The 18337-nt window shown below is 40.1% G+C and overlaps 1 protein-coding gene across 1 annotated transcript; it reads right to left on the bottom strand.

The window, feature by feature from the left end:
- Positions 1-2099: 2099 nt before the first annotated feature.
- LOC119911943 (reelin domain-containing protein 1-like) lies at positions 2100-9330 on the bottom strand. Its single transcript, XM_038730915.1, has 6 exons — positions 9151-9330; positions 5173-5513; positions 4813-4986; positions 3480-4263; positions 2884-2986; positions 2100-2810 (listed from the first exon to the last, which is right to left on the bottom strand). Exons 1-6 carry the CDS (start codon positions 9286-9288, stop codon positions 2371-2373), a joined length of 1980 nt encoding a protein of 659 aa, XP_038586843.1. The 5' UTR covers positions 9289-9330; the 3' UTR covers positions 2100-2370.
- Positions 9331-18337: the final 9007 nt, after the last annotated feature.

Genomic DNA, 18337 nt, shown 5'->3' with positions numbered 1-18337 from the left:
AACAAACAAAAAAGCATCCACCAAATGGTGTGTGTCATCGAAGCCCTGTCTGTAGTGTTAAGTGTCCTGCTATTTTTCAGTAAGCAGATTGTGGTTTTAGTTCTCTAAACATGTGGATGCAGAAATCTCTAGAGTGAAATAGACTTAGCCAAGAACATTTACTTAAGCACAAGCTATTTAGAAAACTCCAAAAGGAAACTGAAAACAAGAATAAAACTCCTGATAATGGCCTCTAGCTGCAAAGACTCACAGTACAAATGTGGTAGGAACAAACCACATGCTAAAATTGCTGATATAGACTGATATAGGCTGTGTAGCTACAAGTGTCAGTCCCAAAGTTGATATTTTCGGGTTCATCTCCCGGAGAGCTTGAAGGTGCTCAGTAGATTTCACTGCAGTCATTACATTTTTGTGTGGGAGTCTGGCTGGTGGTGCTTGACGAAAGGTTAGACTAAATAGTAACCCAAGATGATTCATCCTCTGAGGATCATGAAAATCCACAGCTAATTTCGTGACAATCTGCCACAATACTTAATAAAATACTTTGTCAAGCATCAAAGATTTGTTGAAGGAAACATTTTAAACTGAATGTGGTGCAAAACAAAAGGTGAGGGTCTGGGGATTGATTAAAACAAATTACAAAGCAATCTGGCCTGAAGCTGTCAAGGTACTGTGCTCTGGACCATGATGCAAACATTGACATCAATAATTACAACGCTACTGTGGCAAAAATATACAGGGATGTGATTTATCCGGAATTCCGGATTTTCCGACCTGAAAATGTGATGCCCAGTAAAGAGTAATGTAACGGATTACTATTTCCAAAACAGTTACATTATTACAGTTACTAATCCAAGTAACGCTGCGCTACTGAACGCACCATCCCTGACGTGCATGCGCGACCGCGCTGCAGCTCAGCGGCACTGGACCTTAGTCAGCTGTTAGCCAAGAAGCTAAAGGACAACTGGAGAACAGGGACAGAGAGGTATTTTCGACAGCTGTAAGTAATGTTGTCGCCATTACTGTGTCACAGTCTAAGATGCAAAGAACATTGTCGTCCGTTGTAACCTTTGTGCGACCAGCAAAAAGTTTTCAACCGCGAACAGTTCTAATGTTACATTTATACTAAGGCTAATTGAAGCATCAGCTAAAGGAGAGAAACTCCGGCCGCTGCTGCCAGTGATGCCTGCACTCGTCGGGAGAGAGTGGCGTTATGATAGGCTATCACCCAGCAGTGGGCCTAAGTAGAGTAGCTAATATTACTTTTTTAAGGAGTAGGTCTATAGCCTATGGTAAGTAACTAGTAGGTAATATTATTTCTGAGTAACTTGCCCAACACTGAGTTGACAATAAGGAACAGATAAATTGGGAATGTTTTGATTATTGCTTGTTAGAGGCTGTGTCTAATGTTTACTTTGACATTGTTGTCTATTGATCACTCATGTAGCCTATACACTTTGCTGTGTGAATGGTTGCTTTTTAAGTCGTCCTTATTAAAGGTTTTGGCACGTTATTAATTAATCTCTTGTGAACGGTTGTGACAGGGTTTAGGCTATATAAGGCCTTTTCACACGGGTCGCTCTGCGCTCCTCATCAACAGACAGGCAAACAAGCGCTCCGCCAGGTAACCATGGCAACGGCTACCGTGTAACTGGCGCGTTAAACTGTCGCGGTCGTTCTCGTCTCACGCACACGCCCGCCCGCTGGCAGAGTTTAAATGTCAAACTTTTTTCTACAGTTTCCAACAGATAGAGACTGATCAGCTGTTTGAGTTTCCTGAAGAATATAAGTATTTCTTTAACAGTCAGGCCACCAGGTCTTAAACAGGCAACAACCTTTGCTGCTGTCTCTTATTCATTAAAAATCATCTATTAAGTTCAACTGAACTAATTTGAAAGTTAGTAGTTACATCATTTAGTTATAGACTCAATTATTTCATGTTTCATGTTTCACATTTAGCTGTTGAAGTTTGGTAAAAATGAATACAAAATAATAATTATTATAGAGAGGTTGCGATGACGCAGTGGATTAGACCCTTGTCTTTGATTCCCACTGCAACACATCCATTAAATAACTTATTGTCATGGGTTCTGCTTTACCTTCCATATTAGAGCCGCCACCAGTTTAATCGTCGGGTGGTTTCAGTATATTTTCCTGCATTTTTTGCCCTATGCCAATCACATGCCTGAATATATAAAATCAGTCTTGTTTTATTTATTTAGAACCTTTATGTTTAGACTGCTCTAAGCTAGCTTGACTTGAAAAAGCTACTGGAAAAAGGAAAGCTAGGCTAACTAGCTTCCAATAATTAAGGTCACTGTCAAGAAACATTTTGGTACCTAAAACTTATCCATGTATGTGGCCTGTATTTCAGTCACCAGGCGGTGCCAGTATGTCATACTCTGCAAGGAGCACAAAACTGTTCTCTCTGATTTTCCGGACTCTGACCAAATCTCCACACTCCTGGACATGGATCAGCCCTCGCTCTCCCCTCCCATACTCTCTCTCCCTGTCGTTCAGTGTCACCTCTGTCCGTTTGGCACAGGCCTGACGGTACATGTACCTTATGCCGATCACCAGCACCATGCCCAAGGTAGCTGAACAGCCCAGGAGCATGCCCAGCTCCCAGGCACTGTGTCTGGGAGTTATGTCTGGATACTTCCCTTCCCTGTCTGGCTTTCCAGAGGGATGTTTGGTTTTGGGTTTAGTATCCGTGTTGGGAGGGTGTGGTTTCAACTCATGGCCTGTATTTAGTTTGAGGGTCTGGGTCATGGTTTGGATTGGGTTTGGGGTTTGGGTGAACCATTGATCTTGGTGTTGGTGGGTTGAGGTTGGGCTCAGGATCATATGATGCAATGTGGCTCTGGATTTGCAACCTCTGACCTAGGGTGAGTTGTTGGGAAGGCACAGGTGAGGCGGTGGATGTGAGCGGGTTGAAGAGAGAGCGACGGGGAGCTGGAGAGGGTTCTGGGTGAGGGGTGGTAGACTGGGAGGACACCAAAGAAGAAATAGCAGACGAGTTGGAGAAAGATGAGGAACCCAGTGAAGATGCTGAGGTAGAAGTAGGGACTGGTGATAAAAAATGAGATGACGAATGGAAAGAAGGAGCAGAAGAAATGGAATAAGCTGATGAGGCAATGGTGGAGGAGGCGAGGGCTGGGGAGATGGTGGAAGAAGAAGGTGAGGAAAAGGTTGAACTTGTGATAGATTGGGGGGAGATAAAGAAGAGATGAGGAAGAAGTAGATAATGGGACTGAGGAAGGATTGTGGGAAGAGTTTAAGGAGGGTTTGGTAGAAGAAGTTACATACGAGGGCATAGGGTAAAATGTGGAGGGTTGGACAGAGGGAAAATAAGGAGGAATGGAGATCGGGGAAGGAGAGGGGAGGGCAGAAAGGGCTGGAGCTGTTGTGGATTGGTTCTTCAAGGAAGAGGGAGAAGATGAGATAGACGCATGGGTTGAAGCAGTTTGTATGGATACCAGCGTTGAACTTTCGGTGCGATGAGTGGTAGAACTAGAGTGTACAGGGGAAGAGGCAGGCAACGTATGGGTGGAAGAAAAGGATGAAGAATGAGGTGTGGAAAAAGATGGAGGAATGGCAACAAAGATGGGGCTCATGGTTTTGATCTTTGCTTGGGACTGAAGGTGGGCCTGAGTGTGGGATGAAGTTGTGTGGGACTCGGGAAAGGACTGACTTGTACCAGTTTGGGAGTGGACTAATGCCTTGAGATGAGGATTCTGAGGCTGGATCAGGGTCTGGCTATCCATTTCATCCTTGATTAGACTAATTTTAGACGTGGTTAGGCTATTCCTCCAGGGATGTGATGGACTGCTCTGGGTCTTAAACTTTACTGGACTAGTTTGGTCCTGGATTGGTCCTTTTGGATTCTGGGATATCGGCCTTGGGAAATTTAAATTGTGGAAGCTATGACTTGTTAAAGGTATAACCATGGTGGAGGTTTGGGGATTTAATGCTGTGTCTTTTGTTTCGGGAATAGTGGGCAGCTTTGGATCATGGAAGTTTCTCTTTGCATCTTTTCTTTCCATCCCAACATCCTTCAGAGGGGGTAGGGAAGCAAGGGAGTGTAGCAGAGAAAGAATACTGGTTGTGTTTTGCACTGTGATGTTGGGCAGAAGACTGGTAGTAGAGTCCATCCCTTTAGCCTCGGCTGAGGAGAAAGAGTCTGTGAAACGAAGGTGGCTGGAAGAGAAAAGAGAGCTCTTCGGGTCCTCGGTATGAACAGCACCTGCCTCTTCAGTCACACTTGAGAGGAATCCAGTCACACTTGAGAGGAATCCTGAAGTCGCATAGGTGTCATTCTCACCACCTTTAGTAGCATTTCGAAGAGATCCTAAAGTCACTGAGCTGTTGCTTTCAATCCAAGAGAGTCCAAGAGTTGCCAAAGTCACAGAGCTATTAATCTCCATGGCTGGACGAGTGACTTCTGTTAATGGTGACTTGGTGTATCTGTCGGTTCCATTGATTGTTGGTGCAGGTGGTCTGAGGGTTGTCGCAGGGCTGGCTGTCTTGTTTGTTTGTTTGTTTGATGATGTAACGGTTCTGAGAGCTGTGAGCCAACAAGGTAAGAAGAGCAAGGTATTATTTAGGATGAGGTGTGGATAGAGAAACAGAAAGATAGTCATTGCACAATGCCTAGTTTGTGTTTTGCCCTGGCCTGGAGTTGCATCAGATGACTTATATATCATTCTCTGAAATTCGCACTACAAACAACTTCTTCCTGAAACTGGAGGTAAATACACGTGTACAAACCTGTCTTTTTATTGGATATACTGTATGTTCATTCAGCATTACACAAGTTGCATACCTTGCAGAGCAGCAACTTCATCTTCCTGTGGTGCAGAAATTGAATTTCTCTCATCCACCCCTGTGATGTTACTCCCACTCCAATGACTATGACTCCCATCACGCACCACTGCGGACGAAATACCTGCCCAGTACACAAAGTAAGACTGCACCACTGTGATGCTGGAATGACAGACAAAGAGGTTTCTTCATTGCTGAATAATGGGTATGCAATTGATCAAAAATTCCCAAAAATGTTTGGCAACAAATGAATTCACCAGTATTTGTCTTTAGTAAATATTCGACTGCTAGTTATGATAGTGATCATTTACAACCTTGAACTTGTACAGATGGTAGGCTCATACTCACTAGAACCTGATGTCTCCCATGGGTACATCAGGAGCCCTCCACACAAACGAGAGGTTTCTCTTCGGCTGTTTGTCAGTGTGTGTGAGGGTGTCGCCCTCCGAGAGGCAGCGCAGAGTGTGTGTGCCAGGGGGAGTTACGGTCCAGGAGCCACCCACCAGCACCGGGCCCACTCTCGTAGACCTGACCCCAGCTCCAACTCCCTTTCTGGCCTTGAACCCAACCCCAGCCCTGCCCCCAGCACCCTCCACACTGCGAGCCTGGAGCAGGAAACCCATGAAGTCCCGAGAGCTTCGAACAGTTACTGAGAACACAAGCACATAAACAAAGAAACAGACATTAAACTAGTTGTTCTTGTACCACTAAATATCTGTCCAGGCAGGTTATTTTATTTTATAAAAAGTACCTCAGTAACATATAGTGAGTTAATGAACAGTCAACAGTTATAAATAGTCCCTGGAGGTGAAAATCAATCAGTTAGTTGCTATTTATATATATATTGGTGAGTTCATTGACAGATATTTAAGTACATGTGACTTACTATCCCAGTAGGTAGAGGAAGGTTAAGTTCTAAGTTATTTGTAGATTAATTGTTAAGTTGAAGTTGAAGTAAGTGGTAGAAGTAAGTTGTTAGTCCTTCGTTGATTGATTGATTGAGCTTCTTTATTGATTGTAAATATAAAAAGTGCCTCCAACATGACATGCCCCAGCTACAGATACCATCAAAAGGATAAAAACACAAGAAAGCCAGATGGCTTATTTCCATTGTGGTCCTATTTTTTCTTCTTCTTCTACTTCTTTAAACAATTAATCAGAGGTGGAAAGAGTAGAACAATATTGTACTTAAGTAACAGTATTATTATTTTAAAGACCTTTTACTTAAGTACAAGTACAATTAATGGTATAAAAAGTAAAAGTAGCTCATTTAAAATAACCTATTTATACCTGTTATACTTATTTAATTAAATTGCAGTCTTTTGTGATTTGATAAGGGTACAAAGCCATATTGGGCTTTCAATTTAGTTTGTTTGACAGAAACTTTAACAAAACAATGGCAAAAAACAACATTAGAGACAGTTTTTGTTATAATGAGAAGTTTGAGAATGTTTTCGCTTCATTAAGAAACTTTGGCAGAACTGAAAACACTGGACTGTATATGAAGTCATATCCCTATTTACATTCAAACAGGAGGTAATTTTAATGGGACATCAAAAGTGTTAGTATAATAATTAACTAGTTACCAGCAATTTGCTAATGCCAACCAACATTGTCATGCACTGATGTCTTTTAGGCTATTTAGAGCAAACATCTTACCAAACTATGGAAGTAGGCTACTACTGACCTCTAGGCCTACATCAGGTGTCCTCAACTACATTTTGTTCAAGGGCATGAATTTTTCTAAGAAGACACTGTGGGGGCCAGACTTTCAAAAATAATTGCCATATGTTTAACTTTTGCAAGATGAACATGTAATAGGTTTGCATAGGTTTGAAGTCCAGCCCAAAGGGAGTTCCCATCTCCCACAGAAAACACTGCTCTAAACATCTGTAGTCCTGTGACATCACAGGGATGAAAGGGATGTAGAGACAGAGCTCAGTTGAAACTTTATGGATGAAAGATACATTTTTTACAGATAAATAATTCACCCCTCTGAAACTCTTGCTCCAGTCCATGTTGCTAAGCAGGTAATGGGAACATGTACAGCTGAACCGAAGCCGTGTTTACCGGCTTCTCACTGACCCGCCCTATTCTGCTTCTGCTAGTCATCCTTAACTAGGAACTGCGCATGTGCAACTCCCAACAAAGATCATTTAGAGACAAGATGCATCACTCCATAGCTAAAACGAAGCGTTTAACACAGGGTGAAAAGAGGAGCTGCAGCAATGTGCAGTATGACAAAAGTATGGTGTTTTTTGAAAATGAAACCAAGTAAACCTGATCTGGTACATCCCCTAAATAAGATTTTGAACCTGAAAATGAGGCTAATACCACCTCTTTAATAAACCAGTTTTGACACTATTGTAAGATGAGATTTATTTTTGTTAAGATTTATTTTATAGATTACTCCATTTACTGAAATACGTTGCATGATTTAAGTAATGTTAACTATATCTGTATGTTGTAATCAGTTTCTAAGCTTTAATAGGAACTACATTACATGGTCCACCTTGCCTGTTAATTAAAGTTAGTACCAGTCAAGGCTGGCAGAGTGATATGAGGAGGAAGCGATCTTTGAGGGTTGTTGTTTTGTTTTTTCCACGGTCGCGGGTTGAAGCCAATAACTTTTTTCACAGCTTACAGTGCATGAAAAAGCTGTTGTTCTCTTGCACTTGAAAGCAAAGTGGTTGCGAGGTCAGTGACAGATGTGATTGAAAATCTAGCGAACAGTGAAGTATAATACTTTAAACACATCATACTTAAGTAAACGTAAAATTACAGATTTAAAAAAACTACTTTAAAAAGTACAAGTACACAAAATAGCTACTCAATTACAGTAACATGAGTAATTGTAATTCGTTACTTTCCACCTTTGCAATTAATTAACAGTTAAAATTACTGTAGTAGTTTTAAGATCAAGTTGGTGGAACAATTTTGCAAAGCAGTGTGTAAAAAGGTGAATTTGGATTTAGAGATGTACATTATATTAAGGAAATTATAACTATAAGGGCCAGTATTTGCTCAGGAGGACAATTATGACTTATGAACCTTTTTGAACAAACGACATGCAGGAATGTTTTGCCATCAGACTAAAAGTTGTGTCTTAGCATGACGCCAAGAAAAAGAAAACTTCTTTGAAGAATTGTTGACGTTTGCAGATGTCGTGCTTGAGAGACTGACAGATAGGTACAAACATTTCCCCACTGTCCTGGCTTTTGATGTTTAAAAAACAAAAATCACTATGCACTGCAAAAATAAATGTGCCATTTTTATGAAGAACATACACAAAAGTAGGTGGACACCTACACATACTTTTATGACATCCTGTTCTAAATCCATAGGCATCATTATTCAGTTGGTCCCCCCTTTGCAGCTATAACAGCTTCCGCTCTTCTGAGAAGGCTTTCTACAAGATTTTGGAGTTTGTCTGTGGGAATTTTTGCCCGTTTATTAAGAAGAGCATTTATGAGGTCAGACACTGATGTTGGATGAGAAGGCCTGACTTGCACTCTCCTTTCTAGTTCATCCCAAAGATGTTGGATGGGATTGAGGTCAGGATGGGTCCATCAAAGACCAGACCATCAAAAGAGAGCACCTCCCAAAAGTATTGGGAAAGAGGTGTCCCAGAACTTTTGTCCATATAGTGCTTCTGTGTTTCTGTGTTTGAATAATCTATTTGAGTATGATATAGAAAATGTTTGGCATAGACTTGAGAGGAATGACTAAAGTGTTTTGATCTATAAAAGCTCAGATGGAGATGAAGGGTGTGTATCCAGGAATCACAGCTATATTGTTTGTGTGTTATATTGTATGTTTAATGTGGAAGCTGTCATTTGTGTGTTCACATAGTTTGAGAACAGCTGAACAGGAGATATGTATCAGCTTGTCTGCCCATGGCTCAGCCAGATAGCTTAGATGTTATAGCTTTGAGACCAAGATAATTATATAAATTACTATGCTTTGACAAACCTGGAAAACCACAGAGGCAGCCAGGAAGAATGACAAAGGGAAAAAACTTGTCTGTGCGTGTGTGTATATGCAAATTTGGGGTTTCAGCTGAATATAACAACGTTTGTGTTGTGACAAGCTGGAGCCTTTTCCTTTGCCTGAAGATGGACTCTTCGTCGACTTTGGTCAGTTTTCTCCTATTTTACATTTCATACGCTCATTCTCATGATCTTATTTTAACCATTTTTGCATCTCATTCAAAGGAGACCAGAATTATGCATCTAGGCCAAATGGTTGAGGAGTTATTCCTGATTCATTTTGGGTATGCTATTTTAGGCGTTTTTTCTGGAAAAGGGTGTCCGTACTACCTGATACTAACTGTCCAGGCAGGTAAGAAGATGCGGATGCGCGCAGGGTGACGTGGTTGTGCTGCAGGTTCTGGGGTTGAGCACGGATGTGGCCGGGAATCATCTCCTGACAGGAGGCGTGGCTGGCACCGCGGGAGAACGTCATCGTGGACGGAGCCAATGAGAATAAGACCAAGCCCACCCCGAAGCAGTTGAGGGTAGGCTGCATCTCTACACGCACAAGCAAAGACAGACAGTGGAGACAATTCCCCAAACTTTCTATTAGTAGGAGAAATTAGTCTAAATACATAATGGATGGCTTTAAGATATATTAGGCTTTGAACACAGACAGAATACCTGTTAGCAGATGAAGTCATTGTTGTCATTTTTTCAATTTGTTAACAATTAGAAAAATATAGGACATCATCAGACGTCCTTTAATTCTGGCCATCAATGCAAATTTCAGCCCACCTGTGCACATTTTTAGTGCATCATGAAAATATGAACATAGTAATAATAATAATAATAATAATATTTACTCATAATTTTGTAAATTTGTTTAAATCAAATACAAATTTAAGACAAAAGTAAATAGCAATAAGAAGACAAGATTGAATACTGGTTTAACACCCAATTTAACCAGTAGCTAACTGTCCCCAAAAATACTGATAAATACTCAGTAAAAGAGGCAACCCTAACTGAAAGATCCAGATAAAATAATCAGAATAATCTTTGATCTTTTATTCGCCGTTAGTAGATAAAGACAATAGCTGATGTTAAATGCAGTTTTATGCATGACATTTTTGTTAAAAAGATACAACACATTTAGTGAATATTATTCATTCAAATGAATGAATGAATGAATGAGAGTCAAAGGACTGGATGAATTTTATCCATGAGCATCCCTACCTTGTGGAGCAGTGACCTTCAGGAACTCAACAACCTAATGTTCTTCCCCTTCTTCAGTTTGTAAAGAAACTCTTCCAGTTTAGTTGTTGTGTCGTTCAACAGAGAGCAGTGAGAGTGAGTTTAAAGTTTGTGAGGATGAGCATGAGGTTTAGAGGAATCTCAGGGTCCAGGATATGGAGGGAGGGGGAAAGATGTAGAACTAGAATATGTAGAGCGGCAGGTCGGATACCTACAAACATTTTTTATATATTTAAGGGGAAATATATATATAATAATATGCTATTATGTGTTTCTGTGTATATGGAAGTCAAAATATGCCATGATTAATTAATTATTTTCAGACAGTTTTTCACACAGTAACATTTTGCATCTCTATCTCAGTGGACTTTTTGTGGACAGAGCAGAACTGATTGTTAGATTAATCAATTAACCGATTGATCCAATTTCTCACTTGTAAGGATGGGCCGCTTTTCTTTGTTCTGTGTGATTGTGAATGTTTTGGACTATAGACAAAACAAGCAATTTAACTTGAGATTTTGGGCATTTTCACTATTACTAAACGCTAAATCGATTGATCAAGAAAATAATCCACACTTTAATCGAATCTCGTTATCTCAATGTAATGAAAAATTTAAGTCGCTTTCATTGGAACAAAATATTGGATATGTCAAGATAATATAATTATCCCATTTTTTCCTTTCCTTAACAGGTTTAACAAACTATTTAAGCAGTATGGTAAATCACAGTGATGTCGGTCCAGACTAAAATATCTCTACCTTTGGATGCATTACCATGAAATGTGGTTCATGTTCCCCTCAGGAGGATCCTCTGCTTTTTCATCTAGCGCCATCATCTGGTGAAAATGCTAGCATGTCTGTAGTCTCTTTAGTCATGTTTTTATTTAATGTCTTCTTCTTTGCTTGTATATTTAAATGGTCACAAACAAAACCCAACATATGTACATCACTTCTGAACCACTACATGGACAAAAATCACTAAAAGTCACTAAAAGGAATTAATGCTGAATTTTTGTTTCACACGGGAAACAAACACTGGTCTCCTAGTCCAGTTTCTAACCCACCAATCCACCCATCTAAACCACCTACTTACTTGGACTTTTCTGGTTATATATAGTTTTTTAGCGTTGAACAATGATGCTAAAGGGCTTCCCCCAGTGTGCTAAAGTATGACGCGAAAGGGTGCCGTGTGCATTGGTACCAGACATCGAAGGACGTGACAAGCGTAGCTATTTGATAGGGATTGGGAATGGGAACGGGCTGGCATTTCAGCCTCAGGGGATGCATACTAATCTGTTATAGTCTATCATTCTCATTCTCCTGCTTGTGACACCAGTTTTACATGTTACACTGCAGACAGAGAGGCGACAATCTTTTCTAGTGGATGTATTTCTATGGGATTAGGACCCCCCGCTGCACACACACACACACACTAACAGGATGTACACCAGCTGTAGCCGCCTCCTTCCAGGATCTCCCAAACATTGATCTGTTATTTCTTGGTGCTCATGGTGGGAAATGTTGGGTCTAGACCTGCTCTCTCTAAAGAGGACAATGAGATAACTTCTCTTATAAATTGGAGCTTCATATCTAAATTTGAATTGAATTAAAAATAACAACAATCAAAGCTGGCTCATCTTGGTTCGTTTGTAAAAAAGACAGTATGAACCATGTAGGCTACTGTTTTCCTCTTGGTCCAGACTGGAGGAACCGAACAACAAGCGTTAAAGCAGCTCGCAGCCTGTCTGCTGTATTTCGGTTTCCCTCACTGCTCGTAACAGTTAAAGTGTGGGGGGAAAGCATAGATGTAATTTACAGTGGGGATGCTGGGGACATGTCCCCACCACTTTTTGAAAAGGCTGATTTCGTCCCCGACACTTTTTGAAAGCATTTGTTAAAAATATTCTGAAAAATAGCTTGCACTAAGAAAAGTTAACAAATAAAAATGTTTTTGAGAAAGGTTTATTTGCCCAATATAAAAACATGCAAAGCAGTTAAAATATGAAAGAAGTACATGTGAACTGCCCCAAAATAGTAAGCTAAACAAAAAAACAAGCTGCTTATTAGTGCTTTGTATTGCATATTTTCTGGAATTGTCACCTGCTAGCTGAAGTTTCTGTTTCCCTTTATATAAATAAAAACTTTTCCACTGTAAATTGGAGCAGAAAATGTCTCTAGAATGCAGGAAATTAAGTGTTAATGCTCCAATTTTCCCAGACCCCTCCCTCCACTTATATATTTTAGAATTTCATATTTCTTCAAGGTAGTGTTAAAGATCTTCTCGCCTTGTTCTCGTGTGTCATCACGCCTCTAATCTGAGCCCTTATGTCCTCACCACTTTTCAATACAAAGTGACTTCCTTGGGGGGAAAGTGACCACAAGTGCTCGCGTCCTGTAAATGAGCCATCAGCTCCGTACTTGAATTTTGTGGATACTTCCGCAGTACAAAGTTACATTAAGCTTACTTAAAGAGTAACGTAAAATCACTTTGGAAACAGTGTTTTAAATGTTCGTTGTACAATAAAGGGCTTCTCTGATGTTGCTTTGGGAGACGATTTAATTACAACCGGAACATATTAATCATTGTTATTGTCTGTTGAATAAAGCTGATGATACACGGGGGCAACTTTTTGCTGGGCAGTCTTGCTACTGGCAAGTCCAACGATGTTTTGAACGGATAGCGGTGGGGCAGGGCGGGTGGCAGGAAGGAGATTACGGTAGTAGTCTTTACTCATTACCATTGGCAGCAATGTTGCTCTAAAAGTTGCTCTGTGTATCATCAGCTTAAGGATACAAAAAGAGTGTATGTGAATATTAAGTGCAGTTTTTATGTCTTTTTAAATCAGAATTAATTAAGTTCAGTTCAAGCATATATAGTAGAGAATAGGCTATATGCAATATTAACTATTTACATGTGAATAAAAAATACAGTACATAGAAACCGGGGATGGTTGTAACATTTATGTATCTCTGCTCTTTTAAGCCAGTGTGTTCAACATGTGAAACAAACTAGTTACATGTGTCTGCTATTAAATGGTGTAACTATTGCAGTATCTTAGTTTCTGCCAGTCGTAGTAGTGAACATAATAATAAAATTTAACAAAAATGTACACATGTGTACCAACTGAGTATTAGTGTGTGTTTGTGCTTGTTTGTCTTCTTCACAGTGGTGACTGACATATGGCTATGATTAAACTAACATTTGAACATAGTAATAAAACAGTACAATTCTACTACAGGGCTACTTCCTTTTGGCACCAGCGTCTACTGCGCATGATCGCGCAGCATAACTGTAGTTTAATGACGTAAAGCACTGGCAGAAAAACGTAATTTTTAGATTCACTGAGAGTTTATGATCTAAACAATACACTTACATCTCGCATGTGCGACAGGATGTCACAGGGTTTTGACAGCAATAAGGGGCTACATGGAACCGTCCATGCAGGCTTTGGTCAGCTTCACTATTCCAACTGTGGCTTACCCCCTTGGTCATGACAAGCCCTCTGAGTTGAGTTATGTGTCTTGTCTTGTCTTGTGTCTTGTTTCAGGTCTTCGTCTGCCTTCCCTCCATGTGTGATTACCTGTCCCCGGCCTAATGTGCTGCACCTGAGTCTCACTGTCTCCCCTCCCCTAGCATATATAAACCCACTCTCCCCTGAGGTCTTTGCCAGATCTTCTTGTTCCCTGTGACAGCGTTCCAGCCTTTATTCTGTGTTATTCCCTAGTGAGCCAGTGAGTTGTGACCTTGTTTACGACCCTCATTCTTGCCTTGTATTTTTGGTACCTTCACCTGGTCCATCTGTACAAGCCTACAATAAAGCTACTGCTTTATTGTAGGCTTGCTGTTACTGCTGTTTTACCTTGGAGTCATACTCTGTGAGTCCATTCCCACTGTGAGTCTGATAAGTTTTTCCATCTGCAACATGTCTTATTAGATGTGGAAACATCACAGTCTGTCCAATAATTGAATATAAAAAGGGTAAACAGATCTGGAGCAGTGGCACCAGCTCACTCTAGATCAGCTTCCTGTGAAAGCTTCAAACTGCAAATGTATGAAAATAAAATGCAAAGTCCTGATGTGTGATAATCAACCACGTGTCTGAACCTTGAAACAGCTCATGACTCATTTTTGCCTTGCCCACCTTGAATATCTCCTCTGTTTATCTCCAGGTCCTCTTCTAAAGTCCTCCCCAACAACAGGACACCAGGTAACAGTTTACTGGTTGTTGTAGCATCCCAGTACGTATGGCAAAGAAATTACTGTTGGGCCATGTCTGACTTTGGAAATACAAGATTGACAAAACAATCACATCTTAAACTCCACTTGCTACCATTTTAAAGATCTTTCCCACTTTTACCAGTCACTAGCTGCACAATAGACTGAACGTTGGAAACACTTCTTAGTACACTGCTGAAAAAGTAAGGCAAAACTTAATCACCACAGCATATCTTCTTCTTGTTAATTAAACTTCAGGGACATCAATCTGTCCAGTTATGAAGCAGAAGCGATTGTGACCAGTTTTGGTGGTGTGTAACCTGTTTTGGTGCAAGTGAAAGTGACAACAGCTGCATTCAAGAGGTATCAGCAAGACAGTTGCTCTCTCCTTATCCCTCCAGACTGATTGTTATGTGTTTTGCTTCATTCCTTGTCTCTACTGGTAGTGTGTGGCAGTACCTGCAGCCCATCCAGGTTGCCCAGGTAGTCCAGCTCCTCCAGGATGGCACATCTATACTTGCCGTTGCAAGAAGGTTTACTGTCTCCCAGCACAGTCTCAAGAGCATGGAGGAGCTCACTGATGCCCTGATCCAGATCACATTGATCACATAATGAGTTGCTGTGAGCAGAGTCACGCAAGTTGGATCAGCCTGTGATTTACATTTTTTTACTATGATTTTTGGTGTGATTTTGAATCCAGCCCTCAGTTGGTGGGTGATTTTGATTTCCACTGACTGTTGTTACGTCCTTTTGTTCTCAATGAATATACAGTAAAGATTTTGAACAATTTCGTTCATCAAAATCAGATGTGATTTAGGTGTTCCCTTAATATTTGTGAGTAGTATTTAATGCTGTAATATTAAACACGACCACCAATAACACGACTTGCTGTAATATTACACTAAACCAATAACACGACCACCAATAAAATTCATGAATGACATTTCATGTCTTTAAACCAGATTTTAACACAGGTCCTCTCTATAATGCAGAACCTACTTTTGTTGGTAGTTAATGAAATGGCCAAAAGGCAGCTACAACCAGTGAACCAGTTGGATAACAATAAGATTGGTTTCTTCCCCTCTGTATCTGAGGCATCGTTCCCGGTCTGAGTCTGTTTGATGCTGTGTGGGGCAACAGCGACTTGTTGGCAGAGGCTCCGCTCATCCTCCTTCCTCAAGGAGCTCCGGTCCGGTCAGCTACAACAACTTCATCCAGCAGGAGGCGCTCTATCTGCACAGAGTCAGCAGCACACTGGAGGTCAGAGGTTTTGATTTTGCCTGGTTTGTTTGTATTTTTTTCTGTCTTTCTACCTGTTCATCTTTCTGCTTTTCTTTCTTTATTAAACTATACTCGAATCCTCTGATGGTCGTCCACTCTCTCATCAGTCTTCAGCTCTTTCCAGCAGTTATTTTACAGTGATCTTTTTCTGTTTCCCTCCTCTGCTTCAGTCTCTGTTAGTGCTGTCTGTACAGATGCATCACAGAAAATTTAAATATTGTGAAAAAGATTTTTTTTCCAGAATTGAATGTGTGTGTGTGTGTGTGTGTGTGTGTGTACAAAGAGAGGTAGGAGAGAGATGTGGGTGTGTGACCACCTGTGTGAGGTTGCACAACACTATAGGCCCAAAATGGCAGTTCAAATTGTGAAACTGGAATGAATCAAAGTGGCAACGGCAACATCTACCAGCAGAGCAGCGGTCCATAAAATCCACAATTAACACAAACGCTCGGCACAGAACAATACAAATATGTCTATTTCTCTGCCCAGACATTTTTAGTTAAGCCTCTTACTGAGGTTGCTCTTGGTAGTGACGATGATGGCACCAGTCCTGAATAGGAATCTGTCCGTCTGAGGTGTTTCTCAGATCGGATACTGGCGAAGCCGCGGTATCGCTCTTTTTTCGCTCTTTTTTTAGAGTGGTGTATGTTGTCCTTTTTGGACAGAAATGCCTCTCAAACTAAAGAGATATAGTAGACTTCAGGAAAATCCTACCACCATCTCTCCTGTGGCGCTCAGTGCTCACGCTGTTAAAAAAATAAGCAAAATAAATATCTGTGCATTACTATTGATGACAAGCTGACCTTCGAGCCTCAGGTGGATGCTGTGTGTGGGAAAGCTCACCTGCGCATGCATTTTTAGCGTGAACTTCGGAGTTTTAATGTTGAAAGCACTTTTGTGAAAATGTTTTATTGAAGTTTTTCTAACATTCTCATTTGTCAGCTGGTAGGGGTCACTTAACCTTAAAAACAAAAATCGATTGCACAGTGGTTTAATGATCCAAAAATGTATCATCTGGAGTTGAAGAAAATGCCTCATGATCACAGAAAGGGTAAGTGACAGTCTGTTAATCAAGTGATATTCTCATTAACGTTACGAATACGAATAACGGAAGCATCACCGAACTGAATTGTCATCTCATAATATCAGTCACATCAGGACACTTAACGGAAAGTACTCCAGCAAGTAGCAACATAACATAATTCAACCATATCACTAATGTTACTAATGTAAACACAGTTTATGCTAGTGTGGGGTTATGCTCAAAGGAATCTCCTACCAATATCCTAAAGATTACTCAAAACCCTCAAGAGTAGCCTTCTAAAACCACTGGACATTAACTTTACATTATCCTGATATTAAATGATTCAATGATTAAATCCTAATTCTTAGAGAGAGGTTTACTGACCCCAGTTTTGCCGGAGACTCGTCCTTCCCCCTCTCTGGAATCAAGTCTAACGGCCACTCCTTGTTAACTCAAATATAACCCCCCAAAATTACATCCACGTACGCAACATGGCGGATTTCTAACTGCGTCATCTCCCCTATGCTAGGTTCCTGTGTGATTAAAGATCAACAAAACAAGTCATTAATCTGATATCCCCCTTGAGTAGGTTTCCAGGAAGGAATTTCTCAATTCCCAGAAACACGACCATTCTAAACTTTTGGTTGGCAACATGGTTTTCACAAGAATTCAAAGGTAAAACATAGAATTTAGGCAAAACAATGTCATTTGTTGGTTCTCTTTACATGGATATTCTTTAAGTACACATACATTCAATATAGCCACCTTGTGATAATGTAATTACATTAATCTTACCCAAGGGATTTCTTTCTCCCAGGAAGGCTCCACTGAGGCCAACTTCTGCCTTCTGTTACAATTTGCATACATATTAGATATTTACATTTATTTAGATAATAAAAGATTAGTGATAACAATGCTCCCCACTCTCCTCTTTAGTTCGTCTCTCTCTCATGTGCAGAGTGTTCCCGAAAGTTCTTTGGCAAAGAGAATTTTGAATCCAATGGATCCTTATCTTGTTTTATGTGTTTAAAATGTCAAATCACCCCCATTTCCCATCTTTGTTTACTCAAAAGTGCTCCAATAAGTACTTTTCACAGCTACGTCCCCTTACAGCTCGTGATTTCGTTGGCAACAACAACCAAATGAAAATATGTTTTTGACAGTGACAATTAAGTAATTGAGCTGTGTCTACAACATTTTATCAAACTAATCATTCCTTTAAACTTGTGACTGTTTACAATTGTTTTTCTGCACATAGGCCGTAATTAATTACAACAAATCCTCCCCTTCGACGCTGCTAGCGTCGAATCCTGTTTACCTTCATTCTATCCTCTAGATGTAAACCTTCAACAGTAATATGTAATGCAAAAAATTATGTACACATAAATCACTTTTTCTATAAAAAAGAAACCTTCTATCGATTCAATTCCCTTACCAGAACCATGTCCAGATCCCTTCAAAGGGAAACCAACATTTTACTATCTACAACTCCTCAATAAACGCAAAGTAAATGAATATAATTATGACTAAACACTGAATAATGACTACACTAAGTTTTGTAACACTCTCAACGTTAAATGAATATGAACTTGACAAGATTAAATGAAACACTCTTAATGAACTTTGTCAAACATTCTTGAATCCCTACAGAATATTATTAACTTTAGACTTTAGCATAATAAGGACACTTTAATTAGTCCTTATTTTTCCTACTTTTGCTCAAAGGATTTAATTTAAAGAAAAATTGTCTCTCTTATTTTTGTTTTCT

This window comes from Micropterus salmoides, unplaced genomic scaffold, assembly GCF_014851395.1.
Source record: "Micropterus salmoides isolate LMB-PRFRI ecotype aquatic unplaced genomic scaffold, ASM1485139v1 Ms_hic_scaffold_2, whole genome shotgun sequence".
NCBI classification, from domain to species: Eukaryota; Metazoa; Chordata; class Actinopteri; order Centrarchiformes; family Centrarchidae; genus Micropterus; species Micropterus salmoides.
Note: the sequence above shows the minus strand (reverse complement) of the source record. Positions and strands in the feature narration are given on the sequence as shown.